The sequence below is a fragment of the Mustela erminea genome, chromosome 6, assembly GCF_009829155.1.
Source record: "Mustela erminea isolate mMusErm1 chromosome 6, mMusErm1.Pri, whole genome shotgun sequence".
In the NCBI taxonomy this organism is placed as follows: domain Eukaryota; kingdom Metazoa; phylum Chordata; class Mammalia; order Carnivora; family Mustelidae; genus Mustela; species Mustela erminea.
The window spans coordinates 52,104,657-52,128,834 of record NC_045619.1 but is presented as its reverse complement, the minus strand read 5'-3'; the positions used below and the strand labels follow the sequence as shown (position 1 = coordinate 52,128,834).

At 42.2% G+C, this 24,178-nt stretch overlaps 1 protein-coding gene and 1 long non-coding RNA gene across 2 annotated transcripts in view; one reads left to right on the top strand and one right to left on the bottom strand.

Moving 5' to 3' along the window:
* Positions 1-24,178, bottom strand: part of LOC116593220 — a 43,329-nt gene that overhangs the window by 4,864 nt on the left and 14,287 nt on the right. Inside the window, exon 2 of the long non-coding RNA XR_004286834.1 lies at positions 3,926-4,002. This is a non-coding gene — a long non-coding RNA (uncharacterized LOC116593220). The remainder of the gene's footprint in view (positions 1-3,925; positions 4,003-24,178) is intronic.
* Positions 10,876-14,376, top strand: LOC116593219 (superoxide dismutase [Mn], mitochondrial). Its single transcript, XM_032347168.1, has one exon. The coding sequence runs from the start codon at positions 10,966-10,968 to the stop codon at positions 11,632-11,634; it is 669 nt and encodes a 222-aa protein (XP_032203059.1). The 5' UTR covers positions 10,876-10,965; the 3' UTR covers positions 11,635-14,376.

Sequence of the window (24,178 nt, the reverse complement as noted above, 5' to 3'; positions counted from 1 at the left end):
TAAGAAAATTTTCATTTGAAGTTAAACATATGGCAAATCTTTGTAAAACTCCTCTAGCGCTGAGCCAAGGAGCATTAGCAAAGAACATAGGATTATTAAATTTGCTGTCTTCTAAACTTAGGGAAGAGTCAGAGAATATGCATATATATACTACAAGATGTTAACAGCTCTATCCATGATATTTTTAACCCATTCAGCTTCAAAAAACTTCATACAGATATTTTCCACATTATTGTACAATGGAATGAAGCAACAAAGAAGAGTCTCTTGTTTGAAAATGTCAATAAATTTGAATTTTGACCCCCCAAAATAATAAAGATAACACAATGAAATCAAACTGCAAACTTGAACAGAAATAATTTTTTAAAGATTTTATTTATTTATTTGACAGAGAGAGAGAGATAAGTAGGCAGAGAGGCAGGCAGAGAGAGAGGGGGAAGCAGGCTCCCCGTGGAGCAGAGAGCCCGATGAGGGGCTCGATCCCAGGACCCTGAGATCATGACCTGAGCCGAAGGCAGAGGCTTTAACCCACTGAGCCACTCAGGTGCCCCAAACAGAAATAATTTTTGAAGAACCAAACAAATTCTGGAGCTGAAGAATACAGTGAGTGAAATGAAAAAATGTAATAAAAAGCATCAAAAGCATGCTTCTCGAGCAGAAAAAAGGATTATGTGAAGTAGCAGATAAGATCTTTGTATTTCTTCAATGGAGAACAAACAAAAAAGATTGAAGAAAGCCAGCATGAACCATGGAATATCATGGAAGATAAGTTGGAATCTCAGAAGGAAAATAGAGGGAGAAAGGAACAGAAACCTTGAGGATATAATGGCTGAGGACTTTTCAATATGGGGAGGTATCTGGACACCTGTGAAATCAAAGAAAAAGAGAATATTTTAAGCAGCAAGAGCAGTGAGAGGAAATTCTTATAGAAGGGAATCCCCTTAAGGCTACTACTAGATTTCTTGAAAGAAACTTTGCAGATTAAGAGTGGAATGTTATAGTCAAAGGACTGGGGCTGCGGGTAGGAGGAAGGCGGGGAGGGGACCTTGCCACCAAAATATTTTATCCTGCAAAGTTGTCCTTCAGAAGTAGTGGTAAGATAAAGACATTCCCAAACAAAAGCTCAGGGAGATAATCACCACGTTACCTGCCTTTTGAAAAAGGCAGAAAGGAATTTTCCAAGCTGAAATGAAAGGACATTAACTAGAAATATGAAAATATGTGAAGGTATGAAAACATGTGAAGGTATAAAAACACACTGGTTAAGTTAAGTATACAATCAACTCAGAATACTCTAATAATGCAGTGTGTTAATTTGTGGTATGTCAGTTAACCCTACTGTAAGGGTTAAAGGAAAAAGTACTGCAAATGTCTAAACTGCAGTAATTTGAATGGTTATGCAATAAAAATATATAAGTTGCAACATTAAAAACATAAAGGAAGAGTAAATGACTAGAGTTTTTAAATGTAACTGAAGTTGTTAGCCTATCATAGGCCATTATAACCATGGATTTATGTTTACCACAAACCTCAAGTTTGGAGTAGGTTTAAAAAAAAAAAAGATTAAGAGAAGTGAATCAAAGCATACCACTATGGAAAATCCTAAATTCACATAGGAGGACAAGAACGGAAGAAAGGAACAACAGAATCACACAACCTTACCTACAAGCCTTTACCTATCATTAACTCTTTAAATATAAAAGGATTAAATTATTTAATCAGAAGAGGAGCAAACTATGTGCTGCCTAAAAGAAACTCATTTCAGCTTTAGGAGACATAAAGGCTCAAAGTAAAGTTATGGAGAAAGATATTCCACGCACATGGAAACCTAAAGAGAGCAGGAATAGCTGTACTTACTTAAGAATAAAAAAAAAAAAAAAACGGGGTGGGGGGGTGCCTAGGTGGCTCAGTGGGTTAAGGCCTCTGCCTTCGGCTTGGGTCATGATCCCAGGGTGCTGGGATCAAGCCCCACATTGGGCTCTCTGCTCCATGGAGAGCCTGCTTCCCCCTCTCTCTCTGCCTACCTCCCTACCTACTTGTGGTCTCTGTCAAATAAATAAATAAAATCTAAAAAAACAAAACAAAACAAAACAAAAAACTTCAAGTCAAAACCAGTAACGAGAAAAAAATCTAATGAGATAAGGAAGACCATATTACAGATAAATGGGTCATTCATCAAGGATATCTACCAATTCTAAATATAGATGAACGCTACATCAGAGTACCTAAATATATTAAGAAAATACTGATATTAAAAGAGAAATAGATAGCAATAAAAACATGATACTTTCAACAATAGACAGATTATCCTAAAAAATTCATAAGGAAATTTGTCAGCACTTTGGTTTAGATTAAATGACCTTAACAGATATATAGAGGACATTTCTACCAACAGCAGCAGAATATAGATTCTCAAGTGAAAAGGGAACATTATTCAAGACAATGGATACAAACTATGTTTTCTGACCACAGTGACATGACACTATAAATCAATAACTGGAGGAAAGATGAAAAATTTACAAGTGTGTAGAAATGAAACACACTCATGAAGAACCAGTGTGTCAAAGGAAAAAAATGAAAAAAACTAGTTAAAAACTATCTTGAGACAAAAAGTAGAAACATAGCAAACCATAAATTATGGGAGGTAGAAAAAGCAATTCTATGGGGGAAGTTTATAAAGATCATAAATAGACAACCCGACTGTACATTTCAAGGAGCTAGGAAAAAGAACAAAGTAAGCCCAAAGTTAGGAAAATAAGAAGATCAGAGCGAAGTAAATAAGAACCAGAACAACAACATAGAGCTGGTTTTATGAAAGATGAAACTGACACACATTTAGGTAGACTTAAAAAAAAGAAGGAAAAATCAAATTGAGAAATAAAAGTGGTGATATTACAGTTGATAGAAAAGATCCTAAGAGATTTCCATAAGCAATTATAGGCTAACAAATATAGAACCTATTAAGAGTCAATCATTAAGGGAAAAAAATCCAAACAGACCTGTAAGGATGAAGAAGACTAAAGCAATAATTAAAACCTCTCAACAGGGGTACCTCGGTGGCTCAGTGGGTTAAGGCCTCTGACTTCAGCTCAGGTCATGATCCAAGGGTCCTGGGATCAAGCCCCACATCGGGCTCTCTGCTCACTCTCTGCTCAGCCGGGAGCCTACTTTCTCCTCTCTCTCTGCCTGCCTCTCTGCCTACTTGTGATTTCTCTCTGTCAAATAAATAAATAAATAAAATCTTAAACAAACAAACAAAACACCTTTCCACAAATGAAAGCCGAGGACCAGATGGTTTCTTTGGTGAATTCTTGCAACAGTTTCAGAAGTACCACAATCATAAAATGAGTTTGGGAATGTTCCCTACTCCTCAAATTTTGGGGGCCAGCATTACCCTGATACCAAAGCCAAATAAGCTAAAAGAAACTATAGACCAATATCCCTGCTAACTATAAATGCAAAAATGTTAGCAAAACGCTATCAAATAAAATTTAACAGCATATTAAAAGGATTATACTCCACAATAGAGTGGGACTTACCCCTGGGATACAAAAATGATTCAGCATATGCAAACCAATAAATGTGATAAACCATTTGACAAAAATTCAACATCCATTCATAATAAAAATGCTAAGACAAGGGGTGCCTGGGTGGCTCAGTGGGTTAAAGCCTCTGCCTTCTGCTCAGGTCATGGTCCCAGGGTCCTGGGATCAAGTCCTGCATCCGGTTCTCTGCTTGGCAGGGAGTCTGCTTCCTCTTCTCTCTTTCTCTCTCTCACTGCCTCTCTGCCTACTTGTGATCTCTCTAGAGAGAGAGATCAAATAAATAAATAAAATCTTTTTTAAAAAATGCTAGACAAATTGGGTATAGAAGGAACATATAATAAACACTGTAGCAGACAAGTCCACAGGTAACATATACTCACTTAAAAATAGGAAATCCAGTCTTCTAAAATCATGAATGAGACACGGAGACTCCTATTCCAACGTAGTCCTGAAAGTCCTAGCAAGAACATTCAGACAAGAAAAAGAAATTCAAAAGGGAGAAGTAAAATTGCTTAGTTGCAGATAACATGATCTTATATGTGGGAAATTCTAACACACCACTGAAAACTGTTAGAACTAATAAATGTATTTTCAATGAAGTCGAAGAATACAAAACATAGAGAAATCAGTTGTATTTCTATACACTTACAACAAAATATTTGAAAAAGAAAACAGTCTCATTCACAATGCCATCTAGAAGAGAAAAAAAATTACATAGTGTTGTATTTCACTAAGAGGATGAAAGTGCCGTATACTGAGAAAAAAACTTTGATGAAAGACAGAAATACTCATGAAAGAAACTGAAGAAGACACAAAGAAATGGAAAAAACATTCCATGCTCAGGGGTTGGAAGAACAAATACTGTGAAAATGTCTATACTATCTAGAGCAGTCTACATATTTAATGCAATTCCTATCAAAAGACCATCAACTTTTCTCAAGGAAATGGAACCAGTCATCCTAAAATTTGTATGGAACCAGAAAAGACCCCAAATAGCCAGAAGAATGTTGAAAAAGAAAAGCAAAGCTGGTGGCACCACAATTCCAGACTTCAAGCTCTATTACAAAGCTGTAAAAATCAAGACAGTATGGTACTGGCACAAAAACAGACACACAGATCAGTGGAACAGACTAGAGAGCTCAGAAATAGACCCTCAACTGTGGTCAGCTAATCTTTGACAAAGCAGGGAAGAATGTCCAATAGAAAAAAAGACAGTTTCTTCAACAAATGGAGCTCAGAAAATTGGACAGCCACATGCAAAAGAATGAAACTGGACAATTTCCTTACACCATACACAAAAATAGACGCAAAATGGATGAAAGACCTCAATGTGAGACAGGAATTCATTAAAATCCCTAAGGGGAACACAGGCAGCAACGTCTTCAACTTCAGCCACAGCAACTTCTTCTTAGACACATCACCAAAGGCAAGGGAAGCAAGAGCAAAAATGAACTGGTGGGGGGGTGGGAAATGAACTGGTGGGACTTCATCAAGATCAAAAGCTTTTGCACAGTGAAGGAAACAGTCAACAAAACCAAAAGACTGTTGACAGAATGGGAGAAGATATTTTCAAATGACCTATCAGATGAGGGGCTAGTATCCAAGATCTACACAGAACTGCTCAAACTCAACACCCAAAGAACAAATAATCCAATCAAGAAATGGGCAGAAGACATGAACAGACATATTGGCAAAGAATACATCCAAATGGCCAACAGACACATGAAAAAGTGCTCAGCATCACTCAGGGAAATACAAATCAAAACCACAATGAGATACCACTTCGCACCAGTCAGAATGGCTAAAATTAACAAGTCAGGAAACGGCAGATGTTGGTGAGGATGCAGGGAAAGGGGAACACTCCTATACTGCTGGTAGGAATGCAAGCTGGTGCAGCCACTTTGGAAAACAGTATGGAGGTTCCTCAAAAAGCTGAAAATAGAGCTACCCTATGACCCAGGTATTGCACTACTGGGCATTTACCCCAAAGATACAGATGTGGTGCTCCAAAGGGGCATGTGCATCCGAATGTCTGTAGCAGCAATGTCCACAATAGCCAAACTATGGAAAGAGCCTAGATGTCCATCAACAGATAAATGGATAAAGAAGATGATGTGTATATATATGACAGGGTATTATGCAGCCATTAAACACCCACCACCACCCCCGCCGAAATCTTGCCACTTGTAATGACATGGATGGAACTATAGAGTTTTATAAAGAGAAAAACAATTATCCTATGATCTCACTGATACGAGGAATTTGAGAACCAAGACAGGATAATAGGGGAAGGGAGGGAAAAATGAAACAAAACAAAACCAGAAAGGGAGAGAAACCATAAAAGACTCTTAATCTCAGGAAAGAAACTGAGAGTTGCTGGAGGGGAGGGCGCCAAGTGGCGCCCACAATTTTCTGTGAATTGTGTAAGACCAATGAATCACAAACTTGTACCCCCAAAACAAATACTACATTATATGTTAGTAAAAACAAAAATCACATCACTCCTGTTAGAATGGCTCTTACCAAGAAGATATTAGTTAAGTGCTGATCAGCATGTGGAGAAAAGGGAACTTTTCAACCACTATGGAAACTAGTATGAAGGTTCATCAAAAACATTAAAAGTAGAACTACTATATAATCTAGCAATCCCACTTATGGGTATATATGATAAGGAAATGAAATCAGTATCTTAAAAAGAGTATCTATATCCCACATTCATGAAAACATTATTCACAAGAGTCAAGACCAGAAAAGACCTAAGTGTCTAATGGATATCCATTGATGAATAAAGAAAATATATAGATGTATACATACACATACTATATCTATCGATCTTACCTGTGTATCTATCTATATAATGCAATATTATTCAGCAATAGAAATTCTGCCATTTGTGGCAACATGGATAGAATATGCAGACGTCTATATGCTAAGTGAAGTAAGTCAGACAGATATTGGAATTGTGGCTGCCAGGGGCTGGAAGCTCGGGAAAATGAGGACAAATTCATCAAAGGTCTAAACTTCCATTTATGAGGATTGAATGTATAATGTGGAGTCTATAGTGAACAATACTTTATTATATGTTTGAATGTGCTAAGAGTAGAACTTAAATATTATCACCACAAAAAGGAAATGGTAATTATGTGAGATAACAGAACTGCTAATGAACCCTATTGTGGTAATCATTTTGCAATATATACGTGTATCAAATCATCACATTGTACAACTTTAATTAATGCAATTTTATATGAAAATTGCATATTAATAAACTTGGAAAAAAGAATGATCGGTAAGTTTCATACACGTTTTACCAACACACACATTTCTTAACTTTGTAAACTACTAGCCTCTAGAAGCAAGAGTACCCCTTAACAACAAGCATGCACTGTGTTCTCATTTAGATTTTTAATACCATTTATAACAAAGGGAAATAAGGCTCCTTAGAAAAATGACTATTCTAGAGCTAATGCAGGGAATATTCAAGACGATTTCATGTCAGAAACTAAGAAAGTGCTTAAAAACAAAACCAACTGATATATGTCAAAGGGGGCATAAGAGCCAACTGATAGAACTTTCAGGGGTCAAAAATGAAACAACTGTAATACAAAATATTTGATTACAGTTCAAGTTAGAAAATGAATATCTCTTAGCCTGTACTGAAATTAAGAGAATAGATTATGAATTGGTAAAAACAGACAAGTATCCTGAGCAAGAGAATTCCAATTAATGCATGTAGATTCTGCTACCTCAAGCAACTGTAGCATAACTCCCAAGCCCTTAAAACTGGTGTACATAGTGACCTTTTTTGAAATAGGACAGTATGGAAGGAGAGGGGAAAATAATATTACTATGTCAAAACCTGAAAAACACTCCTTCAACTATGACCAAACTTAACACCCATAATGACCTAATGTGTTGATAACCTGCATTCTTCCATACGATATGATAAGAACTACATTTTATGTCTATGCTCTTCTTCCCAAAAACCCTTCATCCCAGTCTAAGCATGAAAAAAATCTCAGAAAATTCCCAGTTGAGGGAAACTCTAAAATTCCTGACCAGGAATCCTACAGACTAGCACACCAAGGAAACCAATGCAAGAAACGGATTCAGTTACTGATGGCAGTGTTCACGCAGACCGTGTTCATTAGCTGTATCAAGTATACTTAGCAGGGGAAGCGAGGTGTGTGGAGTACATAGAAATAATTATTTTTGCCACCTTTCTGTTCCTTTGAAACTCTTTTTGAAAAGTTTATTGTTATGCAATGCAAAAACAAATACTATGAATAAAAGTCTAGAAGAATGTTATCAAACTCCTCTTTGGATTTTTCCTTTCAAAAATATACTCTGGTAAGAAATCTTTAAAAAAAAAAAAAAAAAAAGGGTGCCTGGGTGGCTCAGTGGGTTAAGCCACTGCCTTCTGCTCAGGTCATGATCCCAGGGTCCTGGGATCGAGTCCCTGCATTGGGGCTCTCTGCTCAGCAGGGAGCCTGCTTCTCTCTCTCTCTGCCTGCCTCTCTGTCTACTTGTGATCTCTCTCTGTCAAATAAATAAATAAAAATCTTAAAAAAAAAAATAAATATATATAATCTGTGTAGTGTGAACACTATTTTCTGTCATAAAGGCATCTGTATCTCAGTATATATATTTATCATTCAATAAATACGTGTTTATCATTCATTCTTATAAGCATAGTGATAAAGAGTAACACATAATCACACACTGATAATCATTTTATGGAAATTGAAATGATAAACATCTGCACAGTGTACTGTGGACACGTACATGAGTAAATAAAACTGAGAAGTTAACCTGTGAATTATATTTGAACTGATAAATCAGGATCAACCACATGTAGAAAAGAGAAGGAGGTTATGCATTTTATTTTTTTAAAGATTTTATTTCTTCATTAGAGAGCATAAGCAGAGGAAGAGGCAGAAGGAGAGGGAGAAGCAGACTCCCCGCTGAGCTGGGAACACAAAGCCAGAGCCAGTCACTCAGCCTCATCCACGCCCTCAACTCAGCCCCCCAACCGCTGACAGCTCTCCCTGGGGTCTTCAGATCAGTCCTGCCATGCCCTTAGTCCCTAATGCTAACCCTTGGATGGATTCTGAGAGGACCTTCCCCAAGGGCCTTGTTTCAAATCCCCAGGGACTGGGGACACAGGAGCAATACCAGATGACTCAGGCTGTCAGCCAGAAGGACACTATGCCATTTAAATCTTCAGAAAGGTTTCAGAGCAGGAGAAATGTGCATGCCCACCTCAGGCCATGCCCATATTTAGTGGACCTCAGGATACAAACCCAGAGACAGCATTCACCCTGACCCATGCTCTCAACTCAGCTCTGGGAACACTCCCCAAAAGCACCTTTAGATCAGTCCTTCCATGCCTCTAGGTCCTAACCGTTGGTTGGGTTCTGACGGGTCCATCCCTAGTGGCCGCGCTCCTTAGGGCAGGAGTTCAGGACACCTGGGCAATAGCAGAGGACTCAGCCGGCCTCCTTAAAGGAAATTTTGCCCTTTGGAGCTCTAGAAAAGATTCAGTGCTGGACAAATCTGCATGCCCATGTGAGGCCACCCCCACGTTCACTGGCCCCCTGGATGCAAAGCTGAACCCTGAAGTTCTCTATTAACTCATCCCCCAGTAGAGATTGAAACACCCTGGGCATGCCTGACATGCCCCAAGGCCCTAAGCTTAAACCGAGGCTGGGACTTCAGGCTTCTGTCCCCAGAGTCCTGGCATGCATGTGTTGGGGACACCTGAGCAGTATCAGAGGGACTCCACCTGCCACCCAGAAGGAAACTATGCCAATTGGAAATCTGATAAGGATTCAGAGTAGGAGAAATCTGCATGTCCACCTGATGCCAGGCCCACATTTACTGGACCACTGGACACAAATTCAGATCCTGACAGTCACCTGACACACGCCCTCATCTCTGCTGCCCTGGGAAGCTCGCCAGTGAACCTTCACTTTGGTTCTGCCATGCCCTAGCCCCTAACATTTACAATAGGTTGTCTTCTGAGAGGTCCATCCCCAAAGGTCTGCCTCTGATGTCCCAGGGAGTGAGGACAGCTGAGCAATGCCTGAGGACTAAGCCTGCAACACAGAAGAACACTGCCATTTGGAACACCGGAAAGAAATCTGAAGGAGAAATCTGAAGGCAAAGCTGGACCCACCCCAGCAATCCCCCACTTTTGTTGACCCCCTGCAAACGAACTCTGAGCCCGGCCCTCCCCTTATCCCTATATGAACCCAAATCCTAAATCCTAAACCATAACCTTATCTCCTCTAATGCCTAACCCTCACCCTAAGCAGAAGAAGAAACCCGGAGAATGCTAAAAGACAAGTTGGGCAGGTGGACACAGCTGAAGTGGGTCTGTGGTCTATTTTATAAGGTGGAAGCTGTATTGATCTCCTCATTTCAGGTTATGTGGTGGTCTGCAGGACACTGTCCCCATTTGGGGTAAAACACACTGAAGCATCCCACCTGAGGTGGCAAATGTGGTTAAGAAATGACAGCTAGGGGTGCCTGGGTGGCTCAGTGGATTAAAGCCTCTGCCTTTGGCTCAGGTCATGATCCCTGGGTCTTGGGATCGAGCCCCACATTGGGCTCTCTGCTCAGCAGGGAGCCTGCTTCCCTTCCTCTCTCTGCCTGCCTCCCTGCCTACTTGTGATCTCTGTCTGTGAAATAAATAAATAAAATCTTAAAAAAAAAAATTAAGAAAGAAATGACAGCTCAAGAACCTGAGTGTGGAGATAAAGCACATTTGTGCTGCTGTAACAAGCGGACTGCACAGTGAAATTACCACAGAGGAAATGATGACTCTTCCAAACATCCACATAAGCACCACATCACAGAAGCAGAGAGGATATAAGACATTGGAGTGGAGGCCAAGGCCTGCCAGATCCAGTTTGCCCACCATGGAGAAGCCACTCGCCCTTGCAGGAGGCCACATGTTAGCAAGAGACTTGTGGGAAGATTAAATCGGGGGGCCCCATGTCTTCACTGCAGTAGAAGCAGTGGGATTTGGAAGTTGGATTTGGAATTCCAATTCTCTACAACACTCCAACACAATCTGGTTAGAACTGTGAAGGGAAGCCTCAGTAAAGTAGACTAGGGATGCCAATAGAAGGGGATGCTGCAAGGGAGAGCCTGCCACTTAGTGTCTATGTGGCAGCGAACATGACCTGGCATGACCCTGACGTAGACCCACACTTGGACCTCACTAGCACTCAAGCCTGGCCCTGACCCCAATTAAAGACCCTAACCCTAGCCCCCAAACCAAACAATGTTCACAAGAATCAAAAGATAGAAACTGCAGGTCCTTGCGGCGCGGCCCGGGGTGCGCGTGTGTGTACGCCGGGCGCTCGGCGCGGCCACTCGGTCTCTGAGGTGTGGTCCGCGGGCAGAGCTCACCATGTTGTCCCGGGCAGCGCGCAGCGCGAGCAGGACGCTGGTGCCGGCGCTGGGGTCGCTGGGTTCCAGGCAGAAGCACAGCCTCCCCGACCTGCCGTACGATTATGGCGCCCTGGAGCCTCACATCAGCGCCCAGATCATGCAGCTGCACCACAGCAAGCACCACGCGACCTACGTGAACAACCTGAACGCCGTCGAGGAGAAGTATCTGGAGGCGCTGGAGAAGGGTGACGTTACAACTCAGGTAGCTCTTCAGCCTGGGCTCAAGTTCAATGGTGGAGGCCATATCAATCATTCCATCTTCTGGACCAACCTGAGCCCTAAGGGTGGTGGAGAACCCAAAGGAGAATTGCTGGAAGCCATCAAACGTGATTTTGGTTCCTTCGACAAATTTAAGGAGAAGTTGACCGCCGTGTCTGTTGGCGTCCAAGGCTCAGGTTGGGGTTGGCTTGGTTTCAATAAGGAACAGGGACGCTTGCAGATTGCTGCTTGTTCTAACCAGGATCCATTGCAAGGAACAACAGGTCTTATTCCACTGCTGGGGATCGATGTGTGGGAGCATGCTTACTACCTTCAGTATAAAAATGTCAGACCGGATTACCTAAAGGCTATTTGGAATGTAATCAACTGGGAGAATGTAACAGAGAGATACATGGCTTGCAAAAAGTAAAACATGATCATTACATTGAGCAAAATAAGCTTCTAACGACTATTTTTGTAGTAGTGCAGAGTACCGTAGTATGCCAGTAAGCTGCTCTTTTGTAGCATTTCTTAATGTAGCTTGTTCAAGCATTTGATGAACATGATTTAATGCTATGAATTTCTTGTTTTCAAATTTTGTTATTGGGCAACTGAAAATAGTAAGTGCTTTATTTGATTTAGTCTTTTGGTTGAACATCTTCTTCTGAGAGCTGAAACAGCCAGCAGGTTATGATTGCCATCATGAAACTGCCAAAAAGATCTCATCCCTGTCCTCTTAGGGCCTCCGGGGAAGCCTTTTTGCTCTTGTTCTGTTGCACTTGTAGAAAACCTGGTCCTTTGCCCAGTTGTTTAATGATAAAAGGTTAAATTTGTTTCCCAAGGGAAATGTTCAGTTTTTCTATTGAAAATTGCTCTTTTTTGTAAGTAATCTGTCTAGTAGTATTTGTGGTAGATATCACCCGTGGGCCTTTAATTATCTTTGGTCACATGTTTCACAAGGTTAACACCATTTTGTCTTTTAAAAAAAATCACTTGATTGCTAATTGAGAATTGCTCTATTATGAAAAGGAAATAGTCATGCATTTGAATTTTTCTGTTGGGAGAAATAGGACTTTTATGTGGAATCTTGTCATCAAACAGAAATATGTGTTAGGTGACTGCTCAAAGGAGACAAATCTGAGCCTTATTGATAAAACAAATGTTGGGGATGAGGCCACAGACCATTCTGGCCAAGCACTTGCCCCCATCTCTGCCTGTTCACACGCACCCCCTGGAGAGCAGCAGCCTGGGTCGATGCTGCCTTCCCAGAGCGGCAGGTGGTTGGTTTCTGGATGTGGCCAGCGGCACGTCCCTGCACAGGAGCATTGATTTTCAAAGACTTGTTTTTGAATTACTCCATCATATTTGATCTTCTTTTCTTTTAAACAAATGCACGGTCACTATAGAAGCTTTATATTATATAGTCCTTTAAGTAAAGGAAAGTGATACCCATAATCCAGTGACACAGCCTGTCCAGTTGTGTTCTTGTTTCCTGCTTGCAGGACTGTTTAAATGTAGCAGGGAGCCTCTTGTAATTTGGCCTAAATTGTCATGCGCTCCATGTTTCATCATTTCCCTTATTTTAGGGGGCTGTATAATTGGACACTTGCTAATTTATCTTACAGTTCTGTTACTGAATATTTCATTGGTTTCTAATTGTTATTTATTCAGATAATGCTGTGGTGAGCAACCCACATAGATTTTACCTTCCATGGGAATAGTTTTTCTATGTAGATTTTTTTCTTATGCCTATTTAGTAACTGAATGTTTTCCCGAGTTAGTATATTATTTTTTCCCCAAGTTTATTCTATATATTTGGCATGGAAAAATGGGGTAACTTAGCAGTTTCGATATTGAAGACTGAAGTTTAAAAAAATTTAAATTTAAGGCACTTTTCTTTTAGAATTCAATTAGAAAGTATTTAGGTTTTCTGAACGGTCGGCAGCGTTGATGAGAGTAGTGATGAGAGTAGATTGAAGACACTGTGGGGACCGGGATTGCCATCCTTCTCCTGCAGCGAAGTGACTTCATGGAGTCCAGTGAGAGCCGGGCTTACCGCTTGCACGTGTACAGATGTATGCACGCGTGCCTGTACGTATGTATGCAGACGCACACATATATACGGATATATACACACATATAAGTATAAGCAAGGCAGTGAACTCTGTTTAAATGGACCATATAGAAAAGTGGAACCTTCCTGAAAGACAGCGTTTTGAGCACAAGTAGTCTGCCAGATCCTGGTTTGTATTGAACCAGCAGGTACGCAGAGATTACTGATTCATATAAAACTTTTTGACTGTTATTAAGCTTTAAGATTTCAAAAAATATTCAGTGTTGAAATTTCTATGGGGCTCTATTTTTGCTCTGATTTTGGGTTGAGGGAACAAGGGAAAGCATGCTGTTCTTCCCTAAGGTTTTGTTTTTTTCCTCCCCATCAGATAGATTTTAAGAGACTAAGATAATTTACAGATAAAGATTTTAATCATTTGACAGAAAATGAGATTTCAACATTTTTTTTAGCCCTGTTACTCATAATAGAAAAGAAATAGAAAAAGTAAAAGGCACCTCTTCTGAAATGAACCATTCGTTGTTCATTCAGGAGGGATCTTTGTGACCAACTCAGCAGTGCTTGTTCTAATCTTAAATGTGCTTCAAACACCAGAGTGTGATTAGTGCTGCAAGAAAACAGGGCATGAGACAAATACTGTCTCAAGTAGAATCTGCTGCTGGAACTGTTGTGTGATAATTAGACTTTGAGGTTGAGAGAAACTACAAATTTCACTGCACACCTCAAATTCATGATCTTAAAATGAGATTTGAGTTTCTAGTAATTATATATTTAAAAAAAAAACATCATGATGATAAAATTAAGATTGATGTGTGTTGTGAGTCATCTAAAACTAGTTCTAAATAGAAATCTTATTTCCTGTTATAATTGCATTGGGAAAGCTGTTAGGTAGAAGTTTTATAAATCACTGTTTCTCATTTTCAGTCATACCTAATGATTGGGCAAGCAGATGGCCTATCTCTGAAGGTACGCATCAAACCTGGGATGCATTAAAAATCCTATAAGGTCTTGGATAGTTTTCATTTAATTATCCATTAGAGAAACATTTATTTTCCTATTGTGTGAAGTTTTTTGATTGTTAATAAAAGAATCTGTCAACTATCAAAAAAAAAAAAAAAAAAAGATAGAAACTGCAAATAGCCAACAATGGTGAATGCATAAACAAAGCGTGCTGAAGGGTTTGAATTTGGGCTCAAGTTCAGGTTTCAGTCAGAGTTCTAGATCAGGGTTTAGGCTTAGGGTCAGGGTGAGGATTTAGAGTGAAGGGCAAGAAAACAGAGTTTAGGGCTTTAGGTTTATGATTTAGGGTTTAAAACTCAGGGCTTCTGGGATAAAGTTCAAGGTCAAATTTGGGGACTGGGTTTATGCTGGGATTTTGGTTCAGGGTTCATGGCTCAGAGTTCTGGTTTAGGGTTTGGGTTCATAGTTCAAGGCTTGGATCCAGGGCTCAGGTTCAGAGTCCAGGCTTCAGGTTCAACTTCAGGTTTGGGATTCAGGGTTCCAGTTGGGGCTTTAAGGTCAGGTTAGGTTTCAGTGTTAAAGTTAGGGGTTAAGGTTAGGTTTAGGGATGACACATTTTCTTCACTTGTCATCATGGACACAAAATTTCTATCTGAACTTCCTAAATCTGAAATGCATTTCATCTGGGTGTCAAGATCTGGTTTGTAACTTAGGATCCCAGTAACTCCCTACTGACAGCATTCTTGCACTACAGTCTCCCAGTCACCCAGAAGCAGCTTTTGTCTTGGCCCAAACATACCCTGGGCAGAGAAGGCTGAGCTGGTGCCAAAGTTGGGATGACTTTACAATAGTAGAGCTGTGAAACAAAATATCAGGGAAATGTTCATGGAAAATAAAACAGGAGACAAGTAATTGGTCGATTCCTGATTCTTCCACAATAACAAAACCCAGTCTCCAATAGAATCTGATAATGTTCCCTAGGAAGGCCTATGGTACTCATTACCAGTACTGAAAGAGGGCCCCCTCCCCTGCTTTAAACTAAGAATCACAGCAGGATACATCCTGCTTTGTGTCAAAAATAAAATTTTATTATTTGGCTGTTCCAGTGTACAATTTGTGGAAGCACTAACATTTTCCTTTCTGGAATCCTCATCAACACGAGGGTAAAATGCAGGTAATGTTGTAATGCACTGCTCATTGGAATACCAAGTACAAGGAGGGCTTATTAGAAGAAATAAAAAGATATCGAATATGAAACTCAGAAAAAGCACCCTTGATGGGCATTTAATGAGGATCCCTAACCATAAGTTCTAACATCTCATCCTATGGAATTCACCCATAAAAATCATCAGTAACAATAGCCTGCTGACCACTGTAACCACCTCACCATTGACCTCTAGGCTTGTAATACACACTCCAACTGCTAGAGACACACTTCTCAGCAGCAGATAGGGACTTGCCCACTCCCAGGGGACCAACTCTTAAGGGGAAGCCAAAAAAATCCCACCCCTTGGAAATCCCAGCCATTAGGACACAGTCACAGAAACCACACCCAGAACTCAATAAAGGACAGACATCTCATGAAGCGGATGCTGCAAATCACCACCACTCCTAGAAGTAACTCTACAGTGGACTCCAGGTCTGTCCCCTGCCCCGGATTACACAGGGCACCGCATTCTTCAATACTCCATCCTCAGAACAAAACCGTGAACTGTCCTCATCAGTCCTGTGTGCAGGCTCACAATGAACCCTGCGAAAGCCACACACCTTCTTGAGAGCACTCAGCCTCTCATGCCTATCCAAGCAGATGGAGGGTGGGGTCTCCCCGACTTCTATACCAACTAGAGAATACTTGGAACAGGTCTTGCCGTACTCCATGCAAAAAGGATATTCTTCATCTACAAAATGATGGATGCTGAAACACGAGGATTCCACTCAACTTTTTGAACCTAGATAAGTTGGAGCTATAGCTTGGCCAGAGCTATTATCCCCAACCCCCTATACACACACACACACACACACACACACACACACCCTTCCCTTGTGCACTCCAGACTTGTTTCCATCCACCTTATTCATTCTCCCCCATTGTCTGCAGAGTAGTACAGTAGTACTGAGGTGCTAGGTGCTAAGGCAGCACCTTGGACCCATTTACTATCAAAAATTAATATTCATTTTATTAACAGACCATCCCAGAAGATCTTGCCACCACAGCCATTAAAAAAGTCATTATAACAGAGGTCCTAACAACCTGGGCCAATCTCCATGTCTCTACTCCCTGGCTCCAGGGAGTGGCTCATCCATAGGCATATGACCTCGTCCCAATCAATCAGGTGGGAGCACCCTCAGGTCTCAGCCTGCAGAGCCAAGCATGGAGTGGACCACCCAGGCTTTTCCACATTGCAGAAGTGGTCTAGGCCAGGCCCGTGCCAGCACCACAAAGAGCCCAGGAGGCCAGTGCTCCATAACATTGCTGAGGGCAGAATCAGACAAGTCCTGAAGCCCACACATGTGAGATCCTCTGTTAACTCAGGAGAACCCTAAAAATGCTCATGGTCTTGGCCTGAACAATATAAGCATCTGTTCGATATACCCGTCAGGCAATGGGGACTTATTCAGCCAAACAATACCTACATGGGATTCAACCACAGACAAACGTGTTGTGGGAAGCTCAATGCCTACAAAGAAATGGGGAGGAATTCCTGTGGCTTTCATTGTTGGCCCATTTCACTATCATCTTTTTTTCCTTTCAAGTGCAGGGGCCAGGGTCAGCCAGGATAGATCCCAGTGTCTTCCCACTCTGCCACTGGAAAAAAAGAGCCCTCTGCCGCATCATCCATTGTGTTCCAGATCTGTAGTGTGGGAAACACACCTATTGGCCAAATGGGACCTTGCCCCATATTCTCGCAATCAAGTGTGTCTGGAACATTAGTTATGGATGGTCTGTGGCTGCTTTCATGCCACAATGCAAGAGTGGAGTCATTGCTGGAGACACCACATGGACTGCAGCACCTAACAGAAAATCTTTACAGAAGACTTCCCAGAAACGTCTCTGCTGATCCCTGGTCTCAAAGATCCTAGGATCATGTCCCTACTTTAAGTAGAACATAGCACCTTCTGGGTAAAATCTAATTTCATCATCCACAGAGGCAAGGGCTTCCATCCTTTTAGCCAGAACACCATCTCCATCCTCCTCTACTGACACCTGGAATGGCACGTCTACAGGTCTGCAGCCCAATGGGAATTCACTGTCATTTACAGGGTAGTGATGCTCAGAAATGGAGGTGTAAGTCTGAACTTGTGAGGGTGAGCATGTGTTTCCTCTTTGATAGGCAGAGTGTGCAAGAAGAATACAATACAGTAGCATGCCTTCTGTCCCACAGGAATGGCCACGCAATGTGGTTGCATAGTGATCTCAGAAGGAAGCCACCTTCATAAAACAAACTTCATCTGAAAGGACTCCCAAGTACCTTGTCCTGGACAGTAGGTTTCACCAAGGCTGGGGGCATATAGAGGGCCAGAGACTCCCCCTGCCCATCAAGGTTTTGAAGGATGCCTGCTTTTCCAGGACCAAAGATCCTGAAACCATTCATCCACCTGTCATCCAGCCAGGCATCTGAGAGAGATCTACTCCAAGCAGAAAGAACAGACCAAGAGACAACAAATGACAGCCTTCTGTGACAAACACCATGACAGGGGATACTAAGGAGAACTGGGGGTGTGAAGGGTTGGTCAGATCTGGATGCAGGGAGCCCAGGAATATTCTAGGAGGAAGTCACAGTTATGCCCTTGTGTGGCTACACTTGTCCGTGTGACCGGGCATTAGCCAGACCAGAAAAGATAGGGCAGCAAGGGGCGGTGTCCCTAAACTGTCTTCTGCAAGGCAAAAGTTCAGTAACAAAATTTCTTTCTGTACGATTTCATGTCACACACATCCATGTGTCCCTAAAGCTGATCATGTAGAACATGAAATATGTAGTTGGCCATGGCTTTCAAACCTGAGGTGCTAGGGGCAGAGCACACTTGATCTTTCTTTTGGCTGCTTTCAGAGTAGGATGACTCTTACCACCTTCATCTCCAACCCAAGTACAGGGAACAAAGCCAAAGCAGATCTGCACTTTGAAATGTCACAGAAATCTGCAAACCCAAGTTCTCACAGAAGCTAAAGGTTTAGGACCAGGGTGACAGAAGGGGAGGCCGATAGCAAGGAACCAAGGGAATACGTCATGTGCATGTGAGCTGGCCCACCTCTCTACCTCTTGGAAGCAAGCCATGCCTGACAGGAGGGAGTCCCACCTGCACCTGGTCTGTTTGCTGCCCTTGAGCAGAGCAGATGATGGGCTCAGCTGGATGTGGCTGTCAGGGGACGATGTCCAGCTGGTGAAAACATGAACACACTTTTCTCCCAAAAGAACATACAAGAGACCAAGAGACAAACGAAAAAGTGCTTCACATCAATAGCCATCAGGGAAATACAAATCAAAACCACAATGAGATACCACCTTACAACAGCTGGCATAGCTAAAATCCTCAAGGCAGGGAACAACAAATGTTGGCGAGGATGTGGGGAAAGGGAGACAGTCTTACACTCCTGGTGAGAATGCCAGCTTATACAGCCACTCTGCCAAATGTTATCCAGTTTCTTCAAGAATCTATAAATAGAGCTACCCTATGACCCAGCAATCGCACTACTAGGTATTTACCCCAAAAATACAGGTTGAGTGAAAATAGTGGCACCTGCCCCCCAATGTTCATTGCAGCATTATTCGCTCTAGCCAAACTATGGAAAGAGCCCAGATGTCCATGGGCAGGTGAATGGATAAAGAAGATGTGGTTCATATCTACAATGGAATATTATTCAGCCATCAGAGAGGATGAAGACCTACCATCACATCCACCTGGCTGGAACTGGAGGGTATTATGCTGAGCGAAATAAGTCTGTCAGAGAAAGACAGCTGGCACATGGGTTCACTCATATGTGAAATAGGAGACACACCACAGAGGATCAGAGGGTAAGGGAGGGAAAACTGAATGGGAAGTCATCAAAGAGGGAGAAAAAACATGAGAGATTCTTCATTACAGAAACAAACTGAGGGTTGCTGGAGGGGAGTTAGATGGGGGATGGGGTAACTGGGTGATGGGCATTAAGGAGCACATGTGTTGCAATGCGCACTGGGCTTTATACACACCTGATCTATTACTAAACACTACAGCTGAAACTAATGATGTACTATAGCTTGTCTCATTGACATTCAGTTAAACAAAAAGAACTCAAGCAAACACTCCTAAAAATCTGTGTGGAACCACCAAAGATACAGAATAGCCAACGTAATATTGAGAAAGAAAAACAAGGCTGGAGGAGCCACAATTCCAGATTTCAAGTTATACTACAAAGCTATAGTCATCCTAACAGTATGGCACTGGCACAAAAATACATACAGCAACCTAGGGAACAGGACAGAAACTCAGATATAAACCCATGATTGTGTGGCCAATTAGTGTTCCCCAAAGCAGGCAAGAATATCAAAAAGGAAAAGGACAGTCTCTACAACAGTGTTGAGAAAACTGGACATCTACTCACAGAAGAATGCAATTACTCTGCTTCTTTACACCATACACATAAACTCAAAATAGTTTCAAGACCTCAGTGGAAGACCTGAAACCATAAAAAATTCTGTAAGAGGGCACAGACAGTAACTTCTTGACATGGACCAAAGCAACATTTTTCTAGACTGTCTCCTGAGGGAAAGGATATAAAAGCAAAAATAAACAACTGGGACTATATCAAAATAAAAAGTTTCTGCACAGCAGAAGAACTAGGAAGAAATAATAATAATACGACAACCTACTAAAAGGGAGAAGATATTTGCAAATATCCTATGCAGTAAAGGGATAGTGTCCAAAATATGTGGAGTGGAATCAACTCAACACTAGAAAACAAACACTCCAGTTAAAAAGTAGCCCAAAGACATAAATAGACATTTCTCCAAAGAAGAAATACAGATGGCCAACGGTCCCATGAAAAGATGTTCACCATCATCCAAGCTCAGGAAAATGCAAATCAAAAGTATAATGAGATATTAGCATATACTGTCAGAATGGCTCCCATCGACAGCACAAGGAACAGCAGGTACTAGGAGGATATGGGAAAAGGGGACCCTCGTGCACTGTTGGTAGAAAAGCAACCTGCTGCAGCCACTCTGGAAATCAGTATGGAGGGTCCTCCAGACATTACAAATAGAGCTACCCTAGAATGCAGCAACCACACTACTGGGTATGTACCCAAAGCATACAAAAACAATAACTCAAAAGGATACATGCACCCCTATGTTTCTTGCAGCATTATTTACAAGATCACAATATGGAAGCACTCAAGTGTCCACTGAAAGAGTGCTAAATGAGATGAGAGATGTGTAAACACACACATACACACAGTGGAATATTACTTAGTCATGAAAAGAATGAAATCTTGCCATTTGCAGCCACACAGATGGATCTAGCAAGGATTATCCTAAGTGAAATCAGTCAGTCAGAGAAAGACAATACCATATGATGTCACTTTGGTGTAGAATTGAAGAAACAAATACACATAAATAAGGAGAAAAAAGAGACAAACAAAAATACAGATTCTTAACAATAGAGAACAAACTGATGGTTACCAAAGTGGAGGTGGGTGGAGGGATGAGAGAAACAGATGAAGGGGACTCAGAGTCCACTTTTCTTGGTGAGCAGTGAGTAAAATACAGAATTACTGACTCACGCTATTGCACACCTGAAACTAACATAACACTGTATGCTAACTTGACTGGAATTAAAATAAACAATAAAAAGGAGTTTTCTTTTAGTAACCTATCTGAAAAAGCTTCGATACACAATGATCATATGCCCTACTTGGGAGTACTTCCTCATCAATATTTATTCATTCTATGCCTCGAATTCAAATTTCACTAAATTTACCTGTAAATCCTAGCCCAGGGGAGCCATAGTCCCTTTTCATCCAGGATCAGCACCTATGCATTCCAGAGAGTGTAAGTAGAGAAAGATGCCTTGTAATAATCCAGAAAGCAATTACTGTTGTCTGTTTTAGTACAAGATGGTCACAGAATGTGTGACAGGTTTCAGAGCTGGTTTGTTCTCTGTCCTGGATCACTAATTCAGTGGCCGTGACTTGGATCCATTTGGCTACTAGATTTCCTGTGGACGAGCTTGCTTCCAAGCACATCCATGGAAGACACAAAGGTGTGTGGGCTCAGTATGGGAGAGGAAGAGGTTCAAGTACAGACCAGGGGAAGATCCCTCCCCTGATCCAGGAACTGCCATGGGTGCGGGTATGGGACACAGAAGCAACAGGAAGCCACCAAGCTCACCAGCTGAATACTGGAGGCACAGGTCAAGGGATCTCGTGATGTGGACTGTGGAGGCTGCTCTGAGCTACCTCTGGGAGGGAGAGGGAGGAAGGAATAAGAAAGAGAAACTGTGGGGCTCCTGGGTGGCTCAATGGGTTAAAGCCTCTGCCTTCGGCTCAGGTCATGATCCCATGATCCCATGGTCCTGGGATCGAGCCCCGCATGGGGCGGGGGGGTCTCTGCTTAGCAGGGGGCCTGCTTCCTCCTCTCCCTCTGCCTGCCTCTCTGCCTACCTGCCTACCTCTGACAAATAAATCAATAAAATCTTTTAAAAAGAGAGAGAGAGAGAGAAACTGCATGCCCCTGGCCCATACCACCTGCCCACTGCTCCTGGCACACATCAGTCTACACTGCTGACACAGCCTGGGTTCAGGATGGGCTGGCTCAGGTCCCTCAGCAGTGGGGCACCTGGCTCCAGGGCTCAGGAACATGCAGAGGGTGGTGGCAGGGAAGGCTGGCCCTCCGAGGTCATCCCCTCTTTGAGCAGAGAGCCCTGCAGGACTAGTGAAAACCCAATGAGAGGTTTGAAAGACATGCCATGGATGAACTAAGGCATGGAGAAACACAAAACAATATTAGTTTTTAAGGTCATAGCTGTCACCTGAGGAAGTGGGGACAGCTGCCCTGAGGATGACTGAGGGGAGAGCAGGCCAGGCTGAAAAGGAAGACATGGTTCTCCTGATTGGAAACCCATTTTTCAGAGGAACCTGCAGCCTCCTGCCAGGGCAGGGCATCATCCTCACTCACAGGGGATGGATGGAAGTGTTCCATCAGGGGACTGACAGAGCTGCCTCTTGAGAAGGCTACCCTGGCATCAGCTGGCACAAGGCAGAGAATGAGGGCCAGATGGAGGGAGAGCAATACCCTGGGGGGCCATGGGGCAAGAGCAGAGGCTCATGACCATGATGATGATGAAAAATAGGAGGTGGCAGCCTGAGAGCCCCTGGCATGAAAGTGCCATGGGCACAGTGCCCACAGCTACAGTGACTGGGCGCCTTCTGTGCCAGGCATGGTTCAGTTCATTGGACTCCAGTTTAGTGCTGACCACAACCCTAGGAAGTGTGCACCACCACCGCCCTCCTCTCCCCATGCTGCTGCTAGGAATCACAGTCACCAGATCCCTATCAGTTTTCATGGAAATGAGCACTGGCTCCCACCACACACTGCCCCTCTGGTGGTGGTCTAGTGTGACCCGCGTGCTGTCTACCTGTCTCCATACAACTCAACAGACAGGAGGGTGTACCTGAATTCCACAGGTTCTGATGAGACAGACCACAGGCCCCACTTCCCCACCCACCACCAACACCCAGTGGATCACTTGGGACCTCGGCTATTGTCATGAAACTCACCATGCCCTGTTTCTGTCACTTCCAACAGAAAGTCAGGTTCTGATCCCCCAATTTACCATACATCCTGGTATATGACTTGGGGCCATGTCATGTACCCACATGGCACCTTTCTGTTAGAGAGGACCACACTGCACCTCCTGGAAAATAGTTTCTAAGGAAGTACATGTCCATCAGGGCTACAGTGTGAACAGTGGTACACAGCTGGCATGGTAGTACTCAGTAATTCTAACAAGGGTTGACCACCCCCCCCCATCTCATAAAACTGTCCTCTGTCCCCAGAGAAGTCATGGTGTGCCCTCAGAAAATACCCCAGGAATCTAACCTTTAAACTGAATGCTCCCTTCATGCTCTGGTTCAAATCTTGTCCAACTACAACAGTATAAAAATAGAAATCAGTCACAAGAAGAAAATGGGACAGTCACAAATACGTGAAAATTCAACAACATGCTAGTAAACAACCCATAGTCAAATAAGGAATCAAAGGAAAATTTATAAGTACCTTGAGAAAATGAAAAAGAGAACCTATGAAAAGTTATGGCATGCAGCCAAAGTGGCTCTAAGAGGGAAGTTCATAAAAATTCAGGTCCTCATCAATCCATCTGAAAGCTCTCCAATAACCAACTTAATATACACGGAAAGAAGTGGGGGGAAACAAACAAACAAACAAATAAACCAGCAAAGCCCAAAATCAGATACAAGGAAATAACAAAAAGGAAAGTGGAAATAAATCCAATGGAGACTAAAAAGACAAAAGATCAATGAAAATATGAGCTGCACTTGTTGGAAAGACAAACCAAACTGACAAACTTTTAGCTAGATTCACCAAGAAAGAGAGAGGGCTCAAATACAATGAGGAAATAAAGATAATGGATTCCTGTCTCACATCAAAATCCTAGGTGATAACACAGTCAACAACCTCTTCAACCTTGGGAACTGCAACTTCTTGCAAGACATGTCTCTAAAGGCCAGGAAAACAACACACAAATGACCAACAGTCCATGAAAAAATGCTCCACATCAATTATCATCAGGGAATTCAAAACCATAATGAGATACCACCTACCAGCAGTTAGGATGGCTAAAATTAACAGGACAGGAAAAAACAACTGTTGGCAAGGATGTGGAGAAAGGGAAACCCAGTCTTACACTGTTGGTGGGAATGCAAGCTGGTGCTGTCACTCTGGAAAAC